We start from the raw sequence: 17,854 nt of genomic DNA on the forward strand, positions 1-17,854 counted from the left end.
CCATGCTTCATAAAGTCGCCAAACAATTTTTTCCCAAATGCAACGAGTCCGGGGGCCCAGTGTGCCCCGATGTGCCGATGTCCCCGATACCGGAATATATATGTGTGCACTATATATACTCACTAAATGCCCACTGCCAGCGCAAACAGATGTGCTCCACTCAACGCGGAAGCTGCTCGCACGCATTTATTAATTTTAATCATTTTTCTGACACAATTTCCGCTGGCCGCACTTTTTTCGGTGGGTCATTTGCCCCCTTTATTGGTTGTCGCCATTCATGAAACGTTGAACATTTTTCATCGGCTCATATTTAAACAATTTTTAATCACACCATGAAAGCCGCACCGAATCGGTAAGCCCCATTAAAATCAAACTTTAGAAGAGGCATCGCCCCCACAAATGTATGCCTATGTTTTGGCGCTCGAAGTGGGGAATGTGCCAAAAAATATGCTAAAATTATGTGAGTTTAAACCAAAATTTACTACACTTTGAAATGTGCCATGAAAAATGTTCATTGTGCGAGCGGCTGCGAGTAATTTATATGCGCGGCAACAACAATATCGCCGGAATACAAATATTCCTTCATTTTTTTTTTAACGTACGAGTATTCGGGTGTATTTTGTACGGCCGAAAGGCGCATAAATATTTTAGTGCCTATGCGCGTCGCACATTTCACGTTTGGGGATCCCAAAAAGGACCCAACCGCCCGCAAGTGTCATGCAAATCCGCATCCGTTTTATATAAATTTTCATAATGCATTTTATGCCCCATGGTTTATGTATATTGGAATCGCAGAGCGCTTTTCTCATTTTCCCGCCAGATTGGCGGCGTAAAATATAGATTTCTGAGTTTATTTATGTGGACGTGTGCTGGCGCGGCAGCAATTGAGCTGGTAATTGCAATATAAATGCACAATAATGAAATGATTCGTTCAAATAATTTGGCTGAATCAAAATGTTTTGTTTGCCCGCAACCCGTTTGCACCATTAATTGTTCATTGAATTTCCCGCTGAATGAGTCATCAGCATACACTACACATTAATGAGGTCAATAAGCCGGCGGAACTGGCAAATTCGCGTAATTTTAAGCCACTTTAATTGAAGCTTCAGTAGTGATATATAATTTAAATATTTATTATTTTCCTAACTGACTTGATGCTTGCTTTTGCAGGGAGGGCGAGGACGGCATTTGGGAGCAGCTGGCCAGGATCTACACGAAGACAAATGCGACGTCATATCAGGTGACCGGGCTGACGCCCTTCACCGTCTACAGCTTTCGTCTCCTGGCGGTCAACAAGCTGGGAATCAGTCCGCCGTCCAAGGAGTCCTACTACATAGTCACGCTGCGTGAGGGTGAGTCCTTTGGCTGCTTGGCTCCTCGGATCCTTCGTGCTTACACACACACTTTATTGACGCCAGGATCGTAAACTATTCGCGTAGGCGGTGCCACATAACATAACGTAACGCATGGCTGTAGCACCGGGCAAAATTACGCGACACATGACATAACAATTTTTACAATCGCATTAATTTTTCATTTCAATTCCAACGACTTGCCCTGACTTTTAAGTGCCGCCAATGAAAAGTTGTCACAGGCTCGGCCCGTTTTTCTCCCGACTCCCCACTTTTCCAGCTTTTCCCGCAACTGCCAGCAATTACTGCCTCATAAACCCAGAGTCTCCTCACGTTGTATACGTTTAATTATTTTTCCGCTGACGGTAGGCCATCGAAGGACCTGCTAGGCCCGGCCAGGTGTGTCGTCATTTCCCGGAGCTCCCCTGCTTCCCGCTTCCTGCTCCACCACCCTCGCATCTTCCTGCTCTAAATGACATTAACTGCGACCGCCTATAACCCAAAGAAAGCTACACTTGCGGGCGTAGAACTAGTTACATGTTTCTGAAAAAAAAATTGTACTTTTATTTTTGAGTTTCAATAGTGTCAGAGAAATTGTAGCATGGAGTGCAGAGTTTAGAACTTTGTTTTTCTCCTAGATAGTTCCCTTTTTTTGACCACAACTGTCTTCACGTCCTTACTATGAAACTAGAAACACTTAAATTTCAGTGGCCGCTTTCGTTTCATTAACATGCGATGACAAAGCCTAGAACTTCACCTCCCGAAAGTTGGGGGAACCTTCGTGGAACTATAGGTTCTGCTGGATGCACTAATTTTGGGCCGCATGCCTCGGAGCTCCGTGTCATTTGGCCGACATTTCACCTGCTGGTGTGGCTGCCACAGACAATGATTAATCGTACGCCGCTGCGTGTTCCACATGTAGCATATATGTACATATGTATGTAGCACCCCCACATATGTACAATATGTATAAATGGACTCCAAAAAGTCACAAAACTTTCCGTAGGCTTTAAGAGCGCGAGACACATTAATCAAAGGCAAAGTAGCAGTAGCAGCGGCAACAGCGACAAGCTATTAGCAACACATTTGTCTTACGGACATTGGAAATGACTTTGCCGCTGCACTGTGAAGAAAATTAGCTAAGGTCCTTGAAATTTCCAACATAATTGGACGCAAGATATAAAATTTATAGTACCATGGTACACCAAACGGAAAGATTGCATTTGTTGTTTAAATATATATAATTTTGTTAATTTTCCATGCTTATTTTTCTTTGATTTCTCGCAGTGTATGTCGTTCGGTTGGGTGCGAAATTCCATTTATGCCGCACGCACAATGGAATGCGACCCAAGCTGCCGAAGCTGCAACACATGCGGTTACAAATTAGTCAATAGTGTGTAGCCGTGTCCTCGTCTTCCGAGCTCATTAAGGTCCTTTTGGTCCTCCTGCTGGGCCGTGTGCGTGTATTTGTGTGCGTGTCCTGCGGTCGCCGGCCAAGTTGCCAATTTGTATAAATTAGGCCTGCGGCATGCATAAATTAACCAACGGCACTTTTCATCCGAGCATCCGGATGCTGGACAAATCGCAAATCTAAGCAGCGGAAAAGCGAGAAGTTTTCAATTTGCTGAGCAAACTTTGGACGCGGCATCAATGTCACAAAATATCTTTTAATTTATTTATAAATTCATTGAGCTATGCGAAGAATTTCGCCCATCTTTCGGTCCTGGCAAAATGCCAGCTCATCCTAAGCCGGGCGCACCTGCTACACTCAGAAAAAGGCAGGGAAATAAATTTAATACTTGAAATTACTTCCCAAAAAAACAAAAACCATAGTTAGGAAAGTACTAGTTATTAGATATTACCAAGTAATTTTAGAAGGTTGACTTTTTTTCGTTAAATTTTCTTAACAAAGTACTAGTTTTTTTCCGTGTATCTGCGCGACACACGCATCATTTAACCTGCAAGTAATTCCCGTAGACAAGGCTAAAAGGAAGACGGTTGCGAATAGGAAAGCCGTCCATAGAAAACGTAGGCGCAGAGGCCGGAAACCCACTCCCACTCCGCCAGGCCAAAAAAAGAACAGGCCGTGGCACTTGCAACTTATGTTGCGTGACAGTGACAACTTGACAATGCCACAGACAACGTTCCGCTTTACATGACAGGTCAGAGAGTTTTCGGTTGAAACTTTTGCGCGGCGTTTTTAATTTCGAATTTTTGAGCATTCCGTCGAGCAACTTTTGCAGCGCCAGCCAAAGTTTCTGGCCTATCCTGGGCTCATTCTTAAACCGACTTAATCTCTTACAGCTCCCACGGGCAAGCCCATACCGACGACGGCCCACAACACGTCCTCCACCTCGGTGTACATCTCGTGGAAGGCTCCGCCGCCGGATACCATACTGGGCGAATTCCTCGGCTACCGCATCACATATCGACCTCGCGATCGGGACCCCAACGATACCAAGGAAATCTATATACGCGACAACACCGTGGAGGTGAGTTATTTAGTTGTACGGGCCAAAGATAATTGAATTTCACGTTTTCTGACACCTCGCCATATTGCAAATGCAGGCGCGGGGTCGAAGTTCACTGAGAAAAATTAATTCCAAATATAAAATGAGTAATATTTGATGAGTATTTTTATACGTGCACTCAGTTCATTTAGAATGTGTTTGAGTGCCTTTGGAATATAATTACTATTTGTAGGCAAACTTATTTGTTTCCAGTGCACGGATAGAGGGGCACCATTTCGTGTTCCGCCTGCAGCGTCATTCAATTTCGCTTTGGTTTCGTTTCGTGTCTGTCCGCTTTGCCACGTGCATATCGTTTTCTTTGCCACAAGAACTGCCGGCTTTTCATTCGGGCTTCGAATGGCGGGGTTTCGGCTTAAAGTTGGCCTAAAATGTGTGTGCTTCTAGCCTGTCGCTCGGCGGCTTAAAGTCACATCAGCGGCGTATTAAAAAGTAATTTACACCTGGCGAAAGGTGAAACATTTCCCACACACCTCGACTGCGAGCGGGTTTACAAGTGTTTTCCGTTTGCCCACCTGTCAAGGTGTTACCATATCTCGTCGGGGGAGCCCGCTATCAGTGGCAATTTGTTAGCGATTAGTTCTCAGCTGGGGCCAGTCTCCTCCTGTCTCTAGCCCAAGGACCCCAAACAGTGGGTGTGTCTACCCAGCTCCACGGGCCACATAGTTGGGCACGCAAGTTGGCTAATGAACTAGGCAATTGGGGAGAATGTCGGGAAAATGGGGGCGATAACAGAACAAATAGCTTGGGAATACCTTTCAATAAAGGGCAAGTTTGGCCGCTTTATTTCAGTTTGATAAATTACACTGGTAGCTATCTGTCAATTTGTTAAGATATTTGCTTTAAATAGCGGCAAACTTGAAACCATCATTATAAATATTAATAGTTAAATGCAAACGTACTTTTGAAGCTACTTAAACTTGAGTGCTCTTCTCAAAAAATAGCCGCCACCTCAGGTATTTCTTGCCTTTCGTTTAGATGTTCTAAATTTTAACGATTTCTACTGCCATCACCTGGCTTTGGATGGACTTTATTCCACCCCAGGGTGCAATCCGAATCGCTGGCCATTTCGGGGGCTCTTCAAGCGAAGCACTAAAGTCGAGCACTGGGAATGCATTTCCGAATTTGCAGCTGCATTCCGGATGCACTCGCCAGCTGCGAGGGGATTGGCTTAAATATGCAGAAATTATTAGCGATAATGCTCACGTACGACACTCGGCGCGGCGGACTTTCCAAAAAATAGAAGAATCACACACGGCTGCTTGGAGGATGGGATGTTGGGAGGATGGAGGTGGGCTTGATTGCCACAAGCGTGGCACGCTTTTGTGCTCGAGTGCATATTTTGTCCTTATCTGGACGCAGCTACCCGTCTCACTCTGCCAGTCCTTTCCATTTTTCTCTCTTTTGCATGTCGCTGGCATGTTGAAATATTATCCTTGCAGGCAGAAACGTGCGACTTTAGTTGGACTTCTTCTTTTTTCGCAGCAGTAAGAACACGCAGAAAATTTTCTAATGCCAAATTCTACAAAAAAAAGCTTTTTGATGTAACCAAAAATATACATGGCCCAATTTAGCGTATAATCATAGTCATTATAGCTTCTTTCTAATCGGACAGAATAATTCATTTCTCGAACGCATAGTGCCACATTTTTTCTCCACGTGCATGTGTTTTTTGTGCTCAAGTCACTTTGGTGGACTCCAGGACATGGCTTTCTGTTATTCCCATATCGCAGCATCAGCATTCAGAATCCTGCGGCTGCTGCCGACCTGCCACGCCCCTATCTCGCCGCCGCCTCCCATGGCCAGCGGCATTCACATCGAGCTGTCACGTGTGAGGTGGAAAGCGAGCGGGGCGGTGGATTTTCCAGCGCTCGCCCGCAGGGCTAAATTTGCCAATTTTCTAATTAAAATTTCTGCGCCGTAAAGCATAAATTTCGCAACTTTCACGCAGATAAAAGCCGGCAAGTCGAGTCACCCGAAACCTCAAAGGAAGTTGCTCCGTAAAAAAGTGAAAAAAAAAAAAATGTTATAACAAAAATGGAGGCGAAAAAGCGTAGTCCGACACTGATATTGTTGATGAACAAGAGGGAAAAAATACTCTGCAGATAAAAGAGCAAATTCAGTTGGGGAAAATTGTGAGGTTTTTGTTAAAGGCATTGCGATTTGTTTGACAGGCGAAATGCTCTATCTGTTTGTAGTTCCAAATTTCAGCCTTCTACCACCTAGATGCTCACTTCGTTTCCAGTTCTCCAGCACTAATTAACGCAGAAGGGGCGAGAATATTTAGATGCTTATCCCCCTGCCCGCCACTGCTTCGCACTTTGCCAACTTATGCAATATGGCAGGAAGTTGGCAACTTTATCAATTACATTATATCAATTACGCGGCCCGCCCTCGGGCGGTTCCAACTTTCGGCTGACCATAAAAATAAAAGCAGTTGTAAATTTTCGGCCTCATTTACTGGCGACTAAATAAAATGGCATTATATGACCGCCCACCATATACAAACACTAAATCCGAGCGCTCAGTTTTATGTGCGCAGTTCTTAGCACAGTGGCGGTTAAAGTTATACCGCCAGTCTGCATACAACTATTTGGTATTCAAAGAAGTAAAATGAAATGCTTAGAATCATTTGCAAAGATATATTGTTAATCGTCTGAGCGGCCAGAACTATGATCTTGACCGCAGCTGTGGCTGGATGCCGAATTGCTGGCTAAGATATCACGCTTTTGGCGGAAATAACTGCGACTGTGGCTGGCGCCGTCTGAAAAGCCGAAGGCAGCCACTTAAGCTGTTGGCATGGCAGTCAATCCGCTGCTAAGCACAAGCCTAGAGTTCGCACAGTCGAGAACCCGTTGGTTTTGCGGTGGCACCGCAGACGGGCTCGCATACGCACACATGCACACCAGCAGGCAAATTCGGGCGGGCAGCGCTCTAATGTATGCTACATAATTTGCCCAAGGCAACTGACCATTTGCGAGCACATAGATTCGCATACACAATGTGTATTACACATGTGCGCTGCTTTGGGCCATTGCGAGCCACTCTAAGTCTGCGGCTTGTTTTATGGTTTGGCACTGCTTTTGACCTTTGGTTAAAACCTTAATCAGCCGCCGCTCGCGAAACTCACATACAAAGCCACCGGAACGGACTCACTTATGGCAAAGTCCTTGGCATGCACAGAACAGAAAAGTGCGAGGATATGAGGACTTTTAGAATATGTATTAAGGCAAATGTCCTCGGTGTTGGTAATCAAGTCGCGGAGTGTCATAAATACTCATTTGATTTGAATGGTGGTACTGCCTTTGAATTTCCCAGTAGGAGACAAGTTATTTATCCAGCATTTTTTCCAACCATGTCTTCTTTTTCGCGCTGTGTACGCGACTGTATGTGGAGTGGCAATTAAGGCAAAGACTACTGCTCGTTGCCCAAGCAACTCAATTTCCTTTTGCACCGACATCGCAGCACTGCAAATCAATTTTAAGTGCTGCAATTTTCATATTTGCCAACGGCAACGCACAAAAGTATGCAACGCGCAATTTCCGCTCCAAGCATGCACAATGCTGATGGGCGAATGGAAGGGGCGGTGGGGGAGTTGGCGGGGGTTGGGCGATTGGGTGGCGCTGCAGCTGCTGCAGAGCAGCACTTGCTGCAAGTGCCCCACTTTATTTTGTTAAGCGCCTTCGATGGCCAACAAACGAAAAGTTCTTTGGTGTGTGTGCAGCCAAAAACAAAATAACACCGAAATGGGTTCTCAATTGGAAATTTTTTCATAGATATTATACAAAAATTTCATGTAGCGGCATAGAAAGAATTAATAAATCAATGAAATCGGAATTCAAAAAGAATTGCTTCATTTCCTTCACTCTCTTACTAACTAGGATTATATCTAAAGTGATTATATATGAGTTTCTACACAACATACTAATAATTTAAATGAATATTCCCCCTTCTCTTTCAGAGCCATGAAATTCAGAACCTGCAGACGTACACGCAGTACAAGGTGACGGTGCAGGTGTTCAATCCCGAGGGTCTGGGCCCGGAGACCACCATCCTGGTGATGACCGACGAAGGAGGTGAGTGGTAGAGTGGCAGCGCCCTTTTGCGGGGCAGAATGCAATGCACATTCCCCAGATCTCGAACATTATCAATGATGCATGCCGCACAGTGGCCTCGCTGGGGAATTTGGCCTGTCAGGCATGCAAACGATGGCCACAAGTCAATAAGTCGATCGCCCCAACTATTTTTCACATATCTGGGACCCGCAAAATTCCAAATATTACGGCTTATTGACATGCCAGACAAGTGACCAATCCGACCCCGAAAATGCCAGAAAAATGGGGGGTTATATGTTATATGGTGTGTATATCGCATATCAAATGCAGTACAAGATGCAGATGCAGCAGCTTCGGAAATAAATTCGCCTTTGTGTGCACTTTTAGTTTTTCAGCTCCCTGCAACATTTCCATGGTTGCACAGATGCGAGTGGGGAAGGGCAAAGCAAAGCAGCAACTTTGAGATTCGCTCAACCACAAAATGCCTCCGCCATGCAATGAAGCAAACAAATAAAAGTTTAACTCCGGCCAGAGGCTAAGGAAAATATGTTGCAATTTTTCATATTTTTCCCACCCTTTTTGCCCGGATGGGGAAAAAGCATCCAGCTTCTTGCCCGGCATCTAGAAATCCGCTGCAGACCGCAGTTCGGTGTGCGAACTGTATTGAAATGGTAGAACACTCGGCCAAGCAAATAGAAATACAAAATAAATATTGCTTACTTAAACTTTCGCCATATGCTGCTCAGTCAGCAACAAAAACTGCCCAGGCATGTCCTTTCTACTTTTTTACTTCGGTTCGGTTCTTTCCCCTTTTTCGTACCCCCTACTTGTAGGGTATACTGCTTTAAGAAGCCAATGGAATCTATGAGTTACTGCTAAAGATATACTTTCTGAAATAACAATCAAGCTGCGTTGGTAGATACAAAGAGAGGTATCAAAATCGTTGCCGTATCCTGCTAGTCCCGCTCCTCGCCGCATCCTTTCTATTGTTGAATCCTCCGGCTCCTGCCTTCCTCCTGGACCGCCACGTGGATTTCCGCTGGCGGCGTCTCACTTGGTATCACCAGACGCCGCCGCCGCCGCTGGTGGAGCGGAAGTGTTGATGCCATAGTCGCCGGCCGGCTGAAGTCGGCGGAACGTAAATTATAAGCAGTCGGTCGCTCGGTCGGTCATAAATAAATCGGGGCGGATAAAAAAGTCCAACGTGTGCGAATTTATCGGAAAAGCGGCAGGCGGACGAGGGAATTTAATTTCCTGCAGTCAGCGCAAATCTGTTTGCATAAGCGCGTCTTGGCCAAATATTGTGCCCGGATTTAGCGAAGGAAGTTTTTTAAGGCGCGCTAAGACTCGAAACTCTTTTGAAAGTTGCCCAAGAGCTTAGCGGCATAATTAGCATAAAATTCAGCGGAAAATCCTTTGCCAGCGTCACGGGGAACGGGATTGGCCGGAAACGGAATAAAATCAGATTCGATAAAAACGAAAATACGATGGCACTCGCCCGTATGGATTTTCCCTCCTCCGGGTACACACATATATATAAGCTGCTTTCAGCGGTAGCGAAAATATAACTCGGGATTTTTGCGACAGCTGGCATAACTCAGTAATTTCCGAATTTTTCACGTTCCTTTCAATTTTTGTTTGGCTATATGTTGGCATGTGGATGTGGCAAGGTGAAGTGGCAGGTGCAGACGGGCGGCGCTTTCTGGGGATTTCCTGCGGCTTAGGCAGCAACTTTGGCCCAGCTGCCCCGCCCCCACCCCCTTCCATTTGGGCCTAATAGAATTCAGCCCACTTCGGCGGGGCGTGGTCGATGCGCGTGGCAGTTGATTAATTACCCCCGAATATTTGCCACAAAGCAGCCGCAAGTGGCAGTAAAAGGCGAAGAACAACATCCTGCACTCGAAAAAGAGATTTCATTTGTATACTTTAAACTTTGAATAGTGTATCTTTGCCTTTCCAGACAACTTCCCTTACGCATTCTTAGCCAGCATATGAATTGAATTTTCACCCCGAGAGGAAAAGCGAGCAAAGAACTCTGCACCACGACCACATGCGGTGAAAATTATGAAGCCTTGCAGTGCGGCTTAGCTGGGGGTCAGAAAGTCGCGGAGTCAGGGAGTCATGAAATCCGGCAGTTCCTTGGGAGAAGGGCCGTGTTGTGTTATCCAGCCAGATAATGTCCTTAGAAGGAACTCAGCGATTGCAAAACAATTCTAGGGCTTCGCCGGGCTTTCGGCTTTGCCCTTCGAGTTGTATACTCGTCGAGCAGCTCGACAGGTCGTCTTTGATTAGATATTTTCCACTTTCCTTTGGCCTGTGCCTTTGTTTTTGCGTTTTAACTTCTGACATTGGCACGGGCTTAGAATGCGCCCCAAAAACCGTATTGTCTTGCTCGTTTTGGCCGGCACGCACTTGGATTTCAGTTGGTCGAGACTCTGGGGGTGGGGGACCTGTGGCCAAGAATAGAGTTGTTTCCTTCTGTGCAGTGCAGACAGCTCAAGGGGCCCCAAACACTTGTCGCTTTCGAGACAGAAGGACACAAGGACTCGGGGACCGACAGCAGGACAATCGTAATGGCTTTGTGCCCTGTTTCTTGATAACTTCATTTCATTTCGTTTCGTTTCGTTCCATTCGTGTGTACATGGCAACACTTGATGGTCTTGTCCTGGCAACTTTTGACTTTAACGCGTCCTGTTACCCAAGGCTTTGGGCCCTTTGACACGGCCTCTTGTGCCGGACGAGCTGAGGAGCCGAGGAGGTTACGAGGTTCGGGGGGATCACATGCAGTGAAGTGAACTGGTTAAGACCTCTAAGTCCTCATGGCCAAGCAACTGGAGCGTTTTGCAATTTAATTTGTCTACTTCTTCTACTCGAGGGCGTCTGGCGGGCATGGCTCTTTAATTTCAAATTTATAATTCAAACAACCTGCAGCCGTAGGAAGCTGACTTTGAGCGCCATTTCTCTCTCAGCCAAAATGCAAAATCAACGCAGCCAAAACAAATGGTCCATTAGACTCGTTGTTAGGAGCAAGTGAAGCAGAAAAGCACGAAACACTTGGGAAAACTAGGAAAGGCCAATCCAATAACGCAACATTACAATGTGTAAATAAGCTAAATATCTTTCTTAAAATTATTAATCAATATCACCTCGAAGTGCTCCTGCATTTAAGATGTAGAGTTTCGGAATGAAGCCATCTATAATCTTTAAATTTAAAATGATGAAGAGCAGTGCATTTTCCAGCTGCTCTTTCCTTGAATTCCCCACTCAGCAATTTATCACCGCCCGTTTGTCAACGCCCTTGGGGGGGCGTGGCACGTGGCTGCTTATCGCTGCTGTTGCATCCAAGAAAATTAATAGACACACGCACAGATCCATCCACCTTTCGGGACGAACCAAAAAAGGGAAAGACGATGCACTTGCATTTTGAGGAAATGTTGCCACTCATTCCGAGCGGGAAACTAAAGCAAATGGAAAATGGGAAATCCATTTGCAGCGAGCGCGGACTGTCAAAAGCTTGCGGTCGTCTAACCAGAATACAGAGTACTGCATCCGCCGGCGACTAAGTTTTGCAGCAGGACCCTCAACTTGCAGCTACAAAATTAATTACCTTTGGCTACTTTCAACTAGCTGCGGTTCAGGTTCAGCCGTTTGCATGCACTGAAAATCCTCGTGGAAATCGGCCACGCCCCCATCCGCCTGGAAAAACAACGCCCACCTCTAAAAGATGGTTCAGCGCATCCGCTGGCTGCTTTTAAAGCGCCAGCCGCAGAAAACGGACCAAAAAAAACCCACTCAGATAGTGGCGCATAACCCAAACTCTGGGCACAAGTTTTCCTTCGTGGAAAACTGCGGGCGGCTGGCTGGCGGAAGTGACAAGCTGCATTTCGTGGGCGGCGGAGAAAGTGGGGTGGCGAAAATGCAGCGGCGGCAACAACAACAGCGAGAGCACATAAAACACCAGGGAAAAAACTTTCCTTGGCCACAATGAATAGTTAATACACTCGCAGGTGGAAAGCGAAGGACTAATTGAGAGGGGAATAAATCGAAAATAAAGCGCATTATGGACAGTGGGAAATCTTTGCTTAAGTTTACATCGAAATGAACAAGAAAATAAATAAAATGAATATATGAAAATCAATAACATTTATAAAAAAATCGAAATATAAACTATAAAAACTAAGGCAGAACATTTAAAAACTGAACTTTATCAGAAAATCACAGTATGCAAATCAAGCGGGCCAAGCCTTTTTGACCAACTTTTTTCGAGGCAGGGTAGTAAGATGATGCCCGCAGCAAACAGCGGTAAGACAGTCGGGACTATTAAGGAAAGGGGCGGGGCAGGCGGGAAATGGAGGGCGGAAAGGAGCAGAAGGACGAACCAGCAGCAGGATAAGGTACAACGTGAAAAGTATGTTTTAATAAAAGCGGAAATGAAGCAGCGTTACCGTTATTTCCTGTTTGCGCACAGTTTTGTTTGCGGCAGAAAAAGAGGCAACAAGAAAAGAAAGTGTGCAAGGAAAAGCGCAGCAGGGCCAGCTGCATTTTCACTCGCTGCAAAGCCAAAAATGATAAACCGCAAACCACTTAAAAAAGTTGCAGGCAACAGCAACGCAGCCAGCGCAGCAAAAACTTTTCCTAAATAGACGAAATTAATGAGCAGCAACACGGGGGTAAAGGAAAATCCCTGCCGCCGGCTCAGATCAGATTCTCAGGATGCTCAGGATACCCAGGACGGGCAGGACTCGCAGTAACTTGCAACAAGCAAGCTTAGTCACCGATAGAGCAGCGAGGGCCCTTACAAATTTATTGATCCCGCGTTTGAAACTTATTTAAAAATGTAGGTTGGAAAATTTAAACTTTATAGCCAACTTCATCAGAGGATGGTCAGTCTAAAGGTTGAAATAGAGCTGCACACTTTTGGGCACCTTTAAAAATCAGTCAATGGATAATTTTCTATTTCCATTGTTCCTCTGAACATCCTGTTACTTTCAAAGACCCCAACTACGTTGGAATATTGGCTTCTTGTTCGCAATCCCATTTCACCTTTGTGTTTTCCTTATCCCGCCCCACATCTTGGTCTCATAATGCGCACACATATCACTTTTGGGCTGGGATGGGACTGCCGAGGGTTTTCCATTCGGAAAATCAGGCTAATAAAACATTTGCAAGCAATCAGAAAGTTCCAGCGCTTTCTGCGATGGATGTCATTGCATGTCTGGGCGGCTCCTCTGTCTTCTGCTTCTTCCTTTGGCCGCCGGCAGGCGAACTGTAATGCAAAATGAAAGCCCAAAGACGCTTTTCGCCCAATTTTCCCGGCGCGCCTGCCATTTTCCACGAGTTTTCGGGGCACTCGAAGCCGGGCAAGTCGCCTGCCAGAATGAAAACGAAATGAAAGTTGTCGGAAAGTTGTTGAAAATGGCATTCGGCGTTGACAAATAATTTCATATCATGTCTGCGCTTTTTCGCCAAAGGATACCCCGCATCCAGTCGCCGCCTTTGATTTCCCTTCATTCCGCTTTGTCTGCGGGATCAATTTCATTTGATTTTCGAGCGCCTTTTGGGGGACATGAGACTATGCAGCCATGAGTCTATTAAGGGAACCAGCTATGGCCTCAGTCTGAGCTCTGTTACAGGTGTATTCTGCACTGGCAGACACAAGTCAGATCCTTCGCAATGTCCTCGCAAACAACTTCCTTCCCAGGATGCGCGTAATATTTTATTTAGATGCTGCTAATTGAACTAAAGCACTTAGGGACATCAAAAGTCGAATGTAAGTAAGCATTTTGAAGCGAATTTCCACGTAAACATTTTTGTCTCTGTGTATTCACCTGACATCTCCCTTTTCCTACGAATCATCCTTGGAAAGTTTTCCTTTTTTTGACAAATTCCCTGCTCTCGTTGCGACACACGCTCAATCACTTTGGCCCCGGGCGGATTTTAAAGTCTTTAACTTTTCTTTTGACTTTTTGTATTTTGATCCGTTGGAGGGGAACAAGAATCTTTTTTCCTGTTCGATTTCTTTCGCATCCTTTTTTTTGTCTGCAGTTCATAGTCAAAAGGATTGCAATAACAACAAGGACAAACAGGGCAGCCGGCAATCTTTTTGATGGCACCTCAGTATCGCAGTGTGTGTGGGTGGGCGGATGGGTATCTGTGCTAGTGTGGGCGTGGCAGCACTCAGGCGTGCGTGTCTGTCACCGTTCATGTTACTCGGCGTGTGTGTATGTGTGTGCGTTTTGGCCTGGGGGCTTTTGCCGCTTTTGGCTTCGGCAAAAGTGCAGAAAATTTGTGCAAGTTACGTGCTTGATTACATTTTTCCAAACTTTTTTCCCTGCCATTTTCCTCCGTTCCATTTCGGCCATTGACGGGTGTTCGATAAGGTTAAGGTTCGCATAGTTTGGCCATCACATGTGCAGACACTGGCAAAAAAAATAGGTGGTAAAGGTTTCAGCATTGTAGAGAAAGCCCAAAATACTTGGGCATTTATTTAAATACGAGTGTGCACGGTTTTTCTATGTGTACTTCCCAATCCATTTTTCAAATCCAATCCACTGACGTATCGATTAATGGATAATAGACCTGACACCTGGGCGTCACACAATCACAATCGCACACGTAAAGCTTTTAACAAATTGTGGTCGTGTATAATCGGCTTAAATTAAACAAATCTAAGCAATTAAGTGCAGAGCAGCCTTAAATCCCCAAAAAAAGAAACGGAAAATGCAGGACAAAGCCGGCAATCAGATGGCAAACAAAGTAATCAACCTAGGGCCAAGATTGCATGACATTTTGCCAGAGATCGGCTTAAATCACATTCTGAATTTTCCGACAAAATGGGTCGGGACAGAAGGACTGGCCGTTACTAAAGTGCCTCCTTCCTCGAGCTGGGTTTTTGGCCTAAATGAAGGTTCTCTTATGATTAACTGACTTCTCCACCAGTTCGATTGGTTAATCAAGACGGAAATGAGTTGAGTTCTCAGTCCGCAGGGGGCAGGTTGTACCACCGGGCGTATGATCTATTTCGTCTGGCAACTTGGCTGCTGTGCTTTGGACACAGGACACACAACATGTTGCAGTCACGGCTGTCTCCTCCTGCGTCTGTTCACTCTGTAAAATTAGTTTTGCACTTTGTACATTGTCAGTGGCATTCTTTACATTTCTTGTTTGCCCCCAGCTCGGGATCCCTGCTCTTCTGCCCCTCAAGTCCTTCCTCCTGAACTTTCGGCAGCTCTAACTCAGTTAGCCTGCCCAGCTGCGGTCCATGTGTGTCTGTCCTTGTATCCGTATCTGTGTCTGTGTCCGTCCATCGTCCTTGCAGCCGCATCTGTGTGGGTGTGAGCCACTCAACTTCAGCCTGTCATGTTGCACATCGTCTCGGTCGGTGCACTGTTAAAAATGAGTGCCCAAATCAACAATTATTTGTTAAGAAACCCGAAAGATTTATATTGAAACTACAAATTAATATAAATGCATAGTATGCTAACGCCATTAGAGATTTCTTTCATTATTAAATTCTAAATATTAAATGGCAGCATTTTTGTCTCAGTATTTTGGCTTTTCGTGAGTCCAGGCTGCTCTGTATTAGTTTCCGCAGGCGACTTTCACGTGGTTAGTTTGCTGCCGCAGACAAAACTATGCACATTTAACGCTAAATGTGCCGCCTGCCACTCCCCCTTCTCAGCAAGGACCACTCCTGGCCGCCGCCCCCTTTTTCGTAAATCAGCTCTGGCCAAAGCTTTGAAATTTATTTAAATGCTCAAAAGCTCGTAATAAAAGAGACGTAGATTTATGCAGCCGGCTGGCAGATGGCAAGTGGAAAGTGCCAAGTGAGGCTGTAACCAAGTGGCAGCAAGTAGCAAGTAGGCAAAACATTTTGGCCAGGCCTAAAGCCCAAAGCCCCAGCCCTAAGCCTTAAGCTCATGTGTGTCTGGCACTGATTGCCGCAGAAATGTGTATGTGTGTGTGTGTGCCATGCACACATGTGCATTGCACATTTTCATTTGCAGTTTTGGCCCACTCCCCACGCACTTAGCCAAATTGCAGTCGGCTTGGCTTCGCCGCGCTGTTTTGGCCAAATGTCTTCGCGCAGTCGCCATCGCAGAAGCGTTAAAACCGCATTTGCAAACTAACACCAGCTAGAAGCTCATATGCAGCATCCTTTCCCGTCTGCCAGCACGAATTTTCCTCCCTTTTTCCCTGAGCATTTTCCTTGCCTGCTGCAGCTTTTTGTGCGTTTTTAAAATGTAAATCCTCGGAAATTTTATGCACATTGTCGTTGCTTTTCTTGCTTTCTTGTTGTTGCTGTCTGCTGGCTTATATAAAATTTTGTAAAATTGCATTTACACCACAAACACATTTGCATTTGAAATGCGCCCCTCGCTGTTGTTGTAGTTTCTGGTGTTACCCATGTTGTTGGTGGTATTACAACTAGAAGAGACCCGATTGCAGGACAGCGGAAATGTCCTGGCCAAAAGGCGCACAGTGGGGCAAAACGTCAAGGGAAGTGAGTAGTTCCTAAACGATGATGATTTAAAGGGAAAGTTTCATTTAAGATGGCTCCCATCAAAATTTGTTTTATCATAAGAATCAAGTGCACACAGAACTGAAAAGCTAGAGAGAAATACGAGTCTATTTGGTGTACTTAAATATTTGGCTTACTTTCGTTGGCAAGTACAAAATTTAGAAGTAAATAAAGTGAATTTCTCAAATGCTTTCCCTTTGGTGCCACCGTCCATCTGGCCAAGTTGCTGGTTTTATATTTTTTTACAGATTGTTTAGTCTGCTGCATTTTGTTGCAAATGCCTGGTAGCCTGGAAATCCTGTTTGCCCATATCCTTGGCACACAACATGTCGAGTTTTGCATCTGCAAGGCGGCAAGGACATCGCCAGGACTTGAATTCAACTCCCTTAGAATTTGCAGTCAAAGAGGCATTAATTGAATCAGAACGCTCATTTGTGGGGAAATTATATTGCCGCTTTTGATGTAGTTGAAGATAGAAAACCTTTGACACTCCACAAAGGCGAAAGGGGGCAAATGAATGCGGGGGGCAGGCGAAGGAGGGGCACGAAGAAAGTGGAGAATGGGGCTTAGCAACCGGCGACGACTGAGAACTGTGATTACAGCTTAGGACGCAATTTAATTATAAATAGCGCCAATTAATCAGGGCTTTCTGGCTTGTTCGCCGGCCTTAAGCCGACACAATGACAACCTGCAATGACCGAGAGTCCTGTTCTCCGCTCTTCTGCTGTCCTGCTGTCCTGGCCATTGTCTTCACCTATTTGCCAGCGAAATTCCCCGCTCCGGGCAGTTATCCTGATTTGCAGCCATTGTGGGGACCACGCCCAGCGTTTTGCATAACTTAAGCTCTTGCCAACGGGTTGTTCAGCCCTCCTTTCCTGCGTTAATTTGATTTAAGCATTTATGGCATGCGGTCGCTCGCCCAGCGGAATTTTCTGGCATAAGCTCAGGTTTTCGCACTTTCGGGGAGTGGCACTTCTGCGCAACATATTTGCAGGCTTTGGCAAGCGAAAATCCCTGAATAGGGAAAAAAATATATATTTCGGAGAACAAATTAGCTAGCAGACTGCACTGCAATGCATTAAAGTACTAAATTCAAGTGTTTTGCATTTAGCCGCATTCGCTGTCAACTCTTTCGAAAAACAGCGTCGAAAAGAAAACATTTCGCAGCGAGCACACATCATGCGACCTTCGCACATATTTCAAACCCAAAATTGCGACAACCGAGGGCGTTACACGGTGGGAAAGTCTGTTTCCTACCGCCAATATAGACGGGAAATTTCTATTTTTCTTTTTTGGTGGGTTTCTGGTTTCGCTTCTGGGAGCATGCAGGTTCCATATGCGGTTCCACCTGCGTCGCGTAAAACGCATAAATTTTATTCAATTTCTGTCATTTCACGA

The 17,854-nt window shown here is 45.5% G+C and overlaps 2 protein-coding genes across 7 annotated transcripts in view; one reads left to right on the plus strand and one right to left on the minus strand.

The window, feature by feature from the left end:
• Window positions 1-17,854, minus strand: part of LOC6730049 (uncharacterized protein C2orf42 homolog) — a 179,083-nt gene that overhangs the window by 110,589 nt on the left and 50,640 nt on the right. The window lies entirely within an intron of this gene.
• LOC6730048 (tyrosine-protein phosphatase 99A) overlaps window positions 1-17,854 on the plus strand; it is a 110,707-nt gene that overhangs the window by 44,396 nt on the left and 48,457 nt on the right. For all 4 annotated transcript variants that reach the window (XM_039294530.2, XM_016177762.3, XM_016177765.3 and 1 more), the window contains exons 6-8: window positions 1,171-1,352; window positions 3,657-3,844; window positions 7,842-7,956. In XM_039294530.2, coding sequence (XP_039150464.1) covers window positions 1,171-1,352; window positions 3,657-3,844; window positions 7,842-7,956 — 485 coding nt within the window. The remainder of the gene's footprint in view (window positions 1-1,170; window positions 1,353-3,656; window positions 3,845-7,841; window positions 7,957-17,854) is intronic.

This window comes from Drosophila simulans, chromosome 3R (assembly GCF_016746395.2).
Source record: "Drosophila simulans strain w501 chromosome 3R, Prin_Dsim_3.1, whole genome shotgun sequence".
Classification (NCBI taxonomy): domain Eukaryota; kingdom Metazoa; phylum Arthropoda; class Insecta; order Diptera; family Drosophilidae; genus Drosophila; species Drosophila simulans.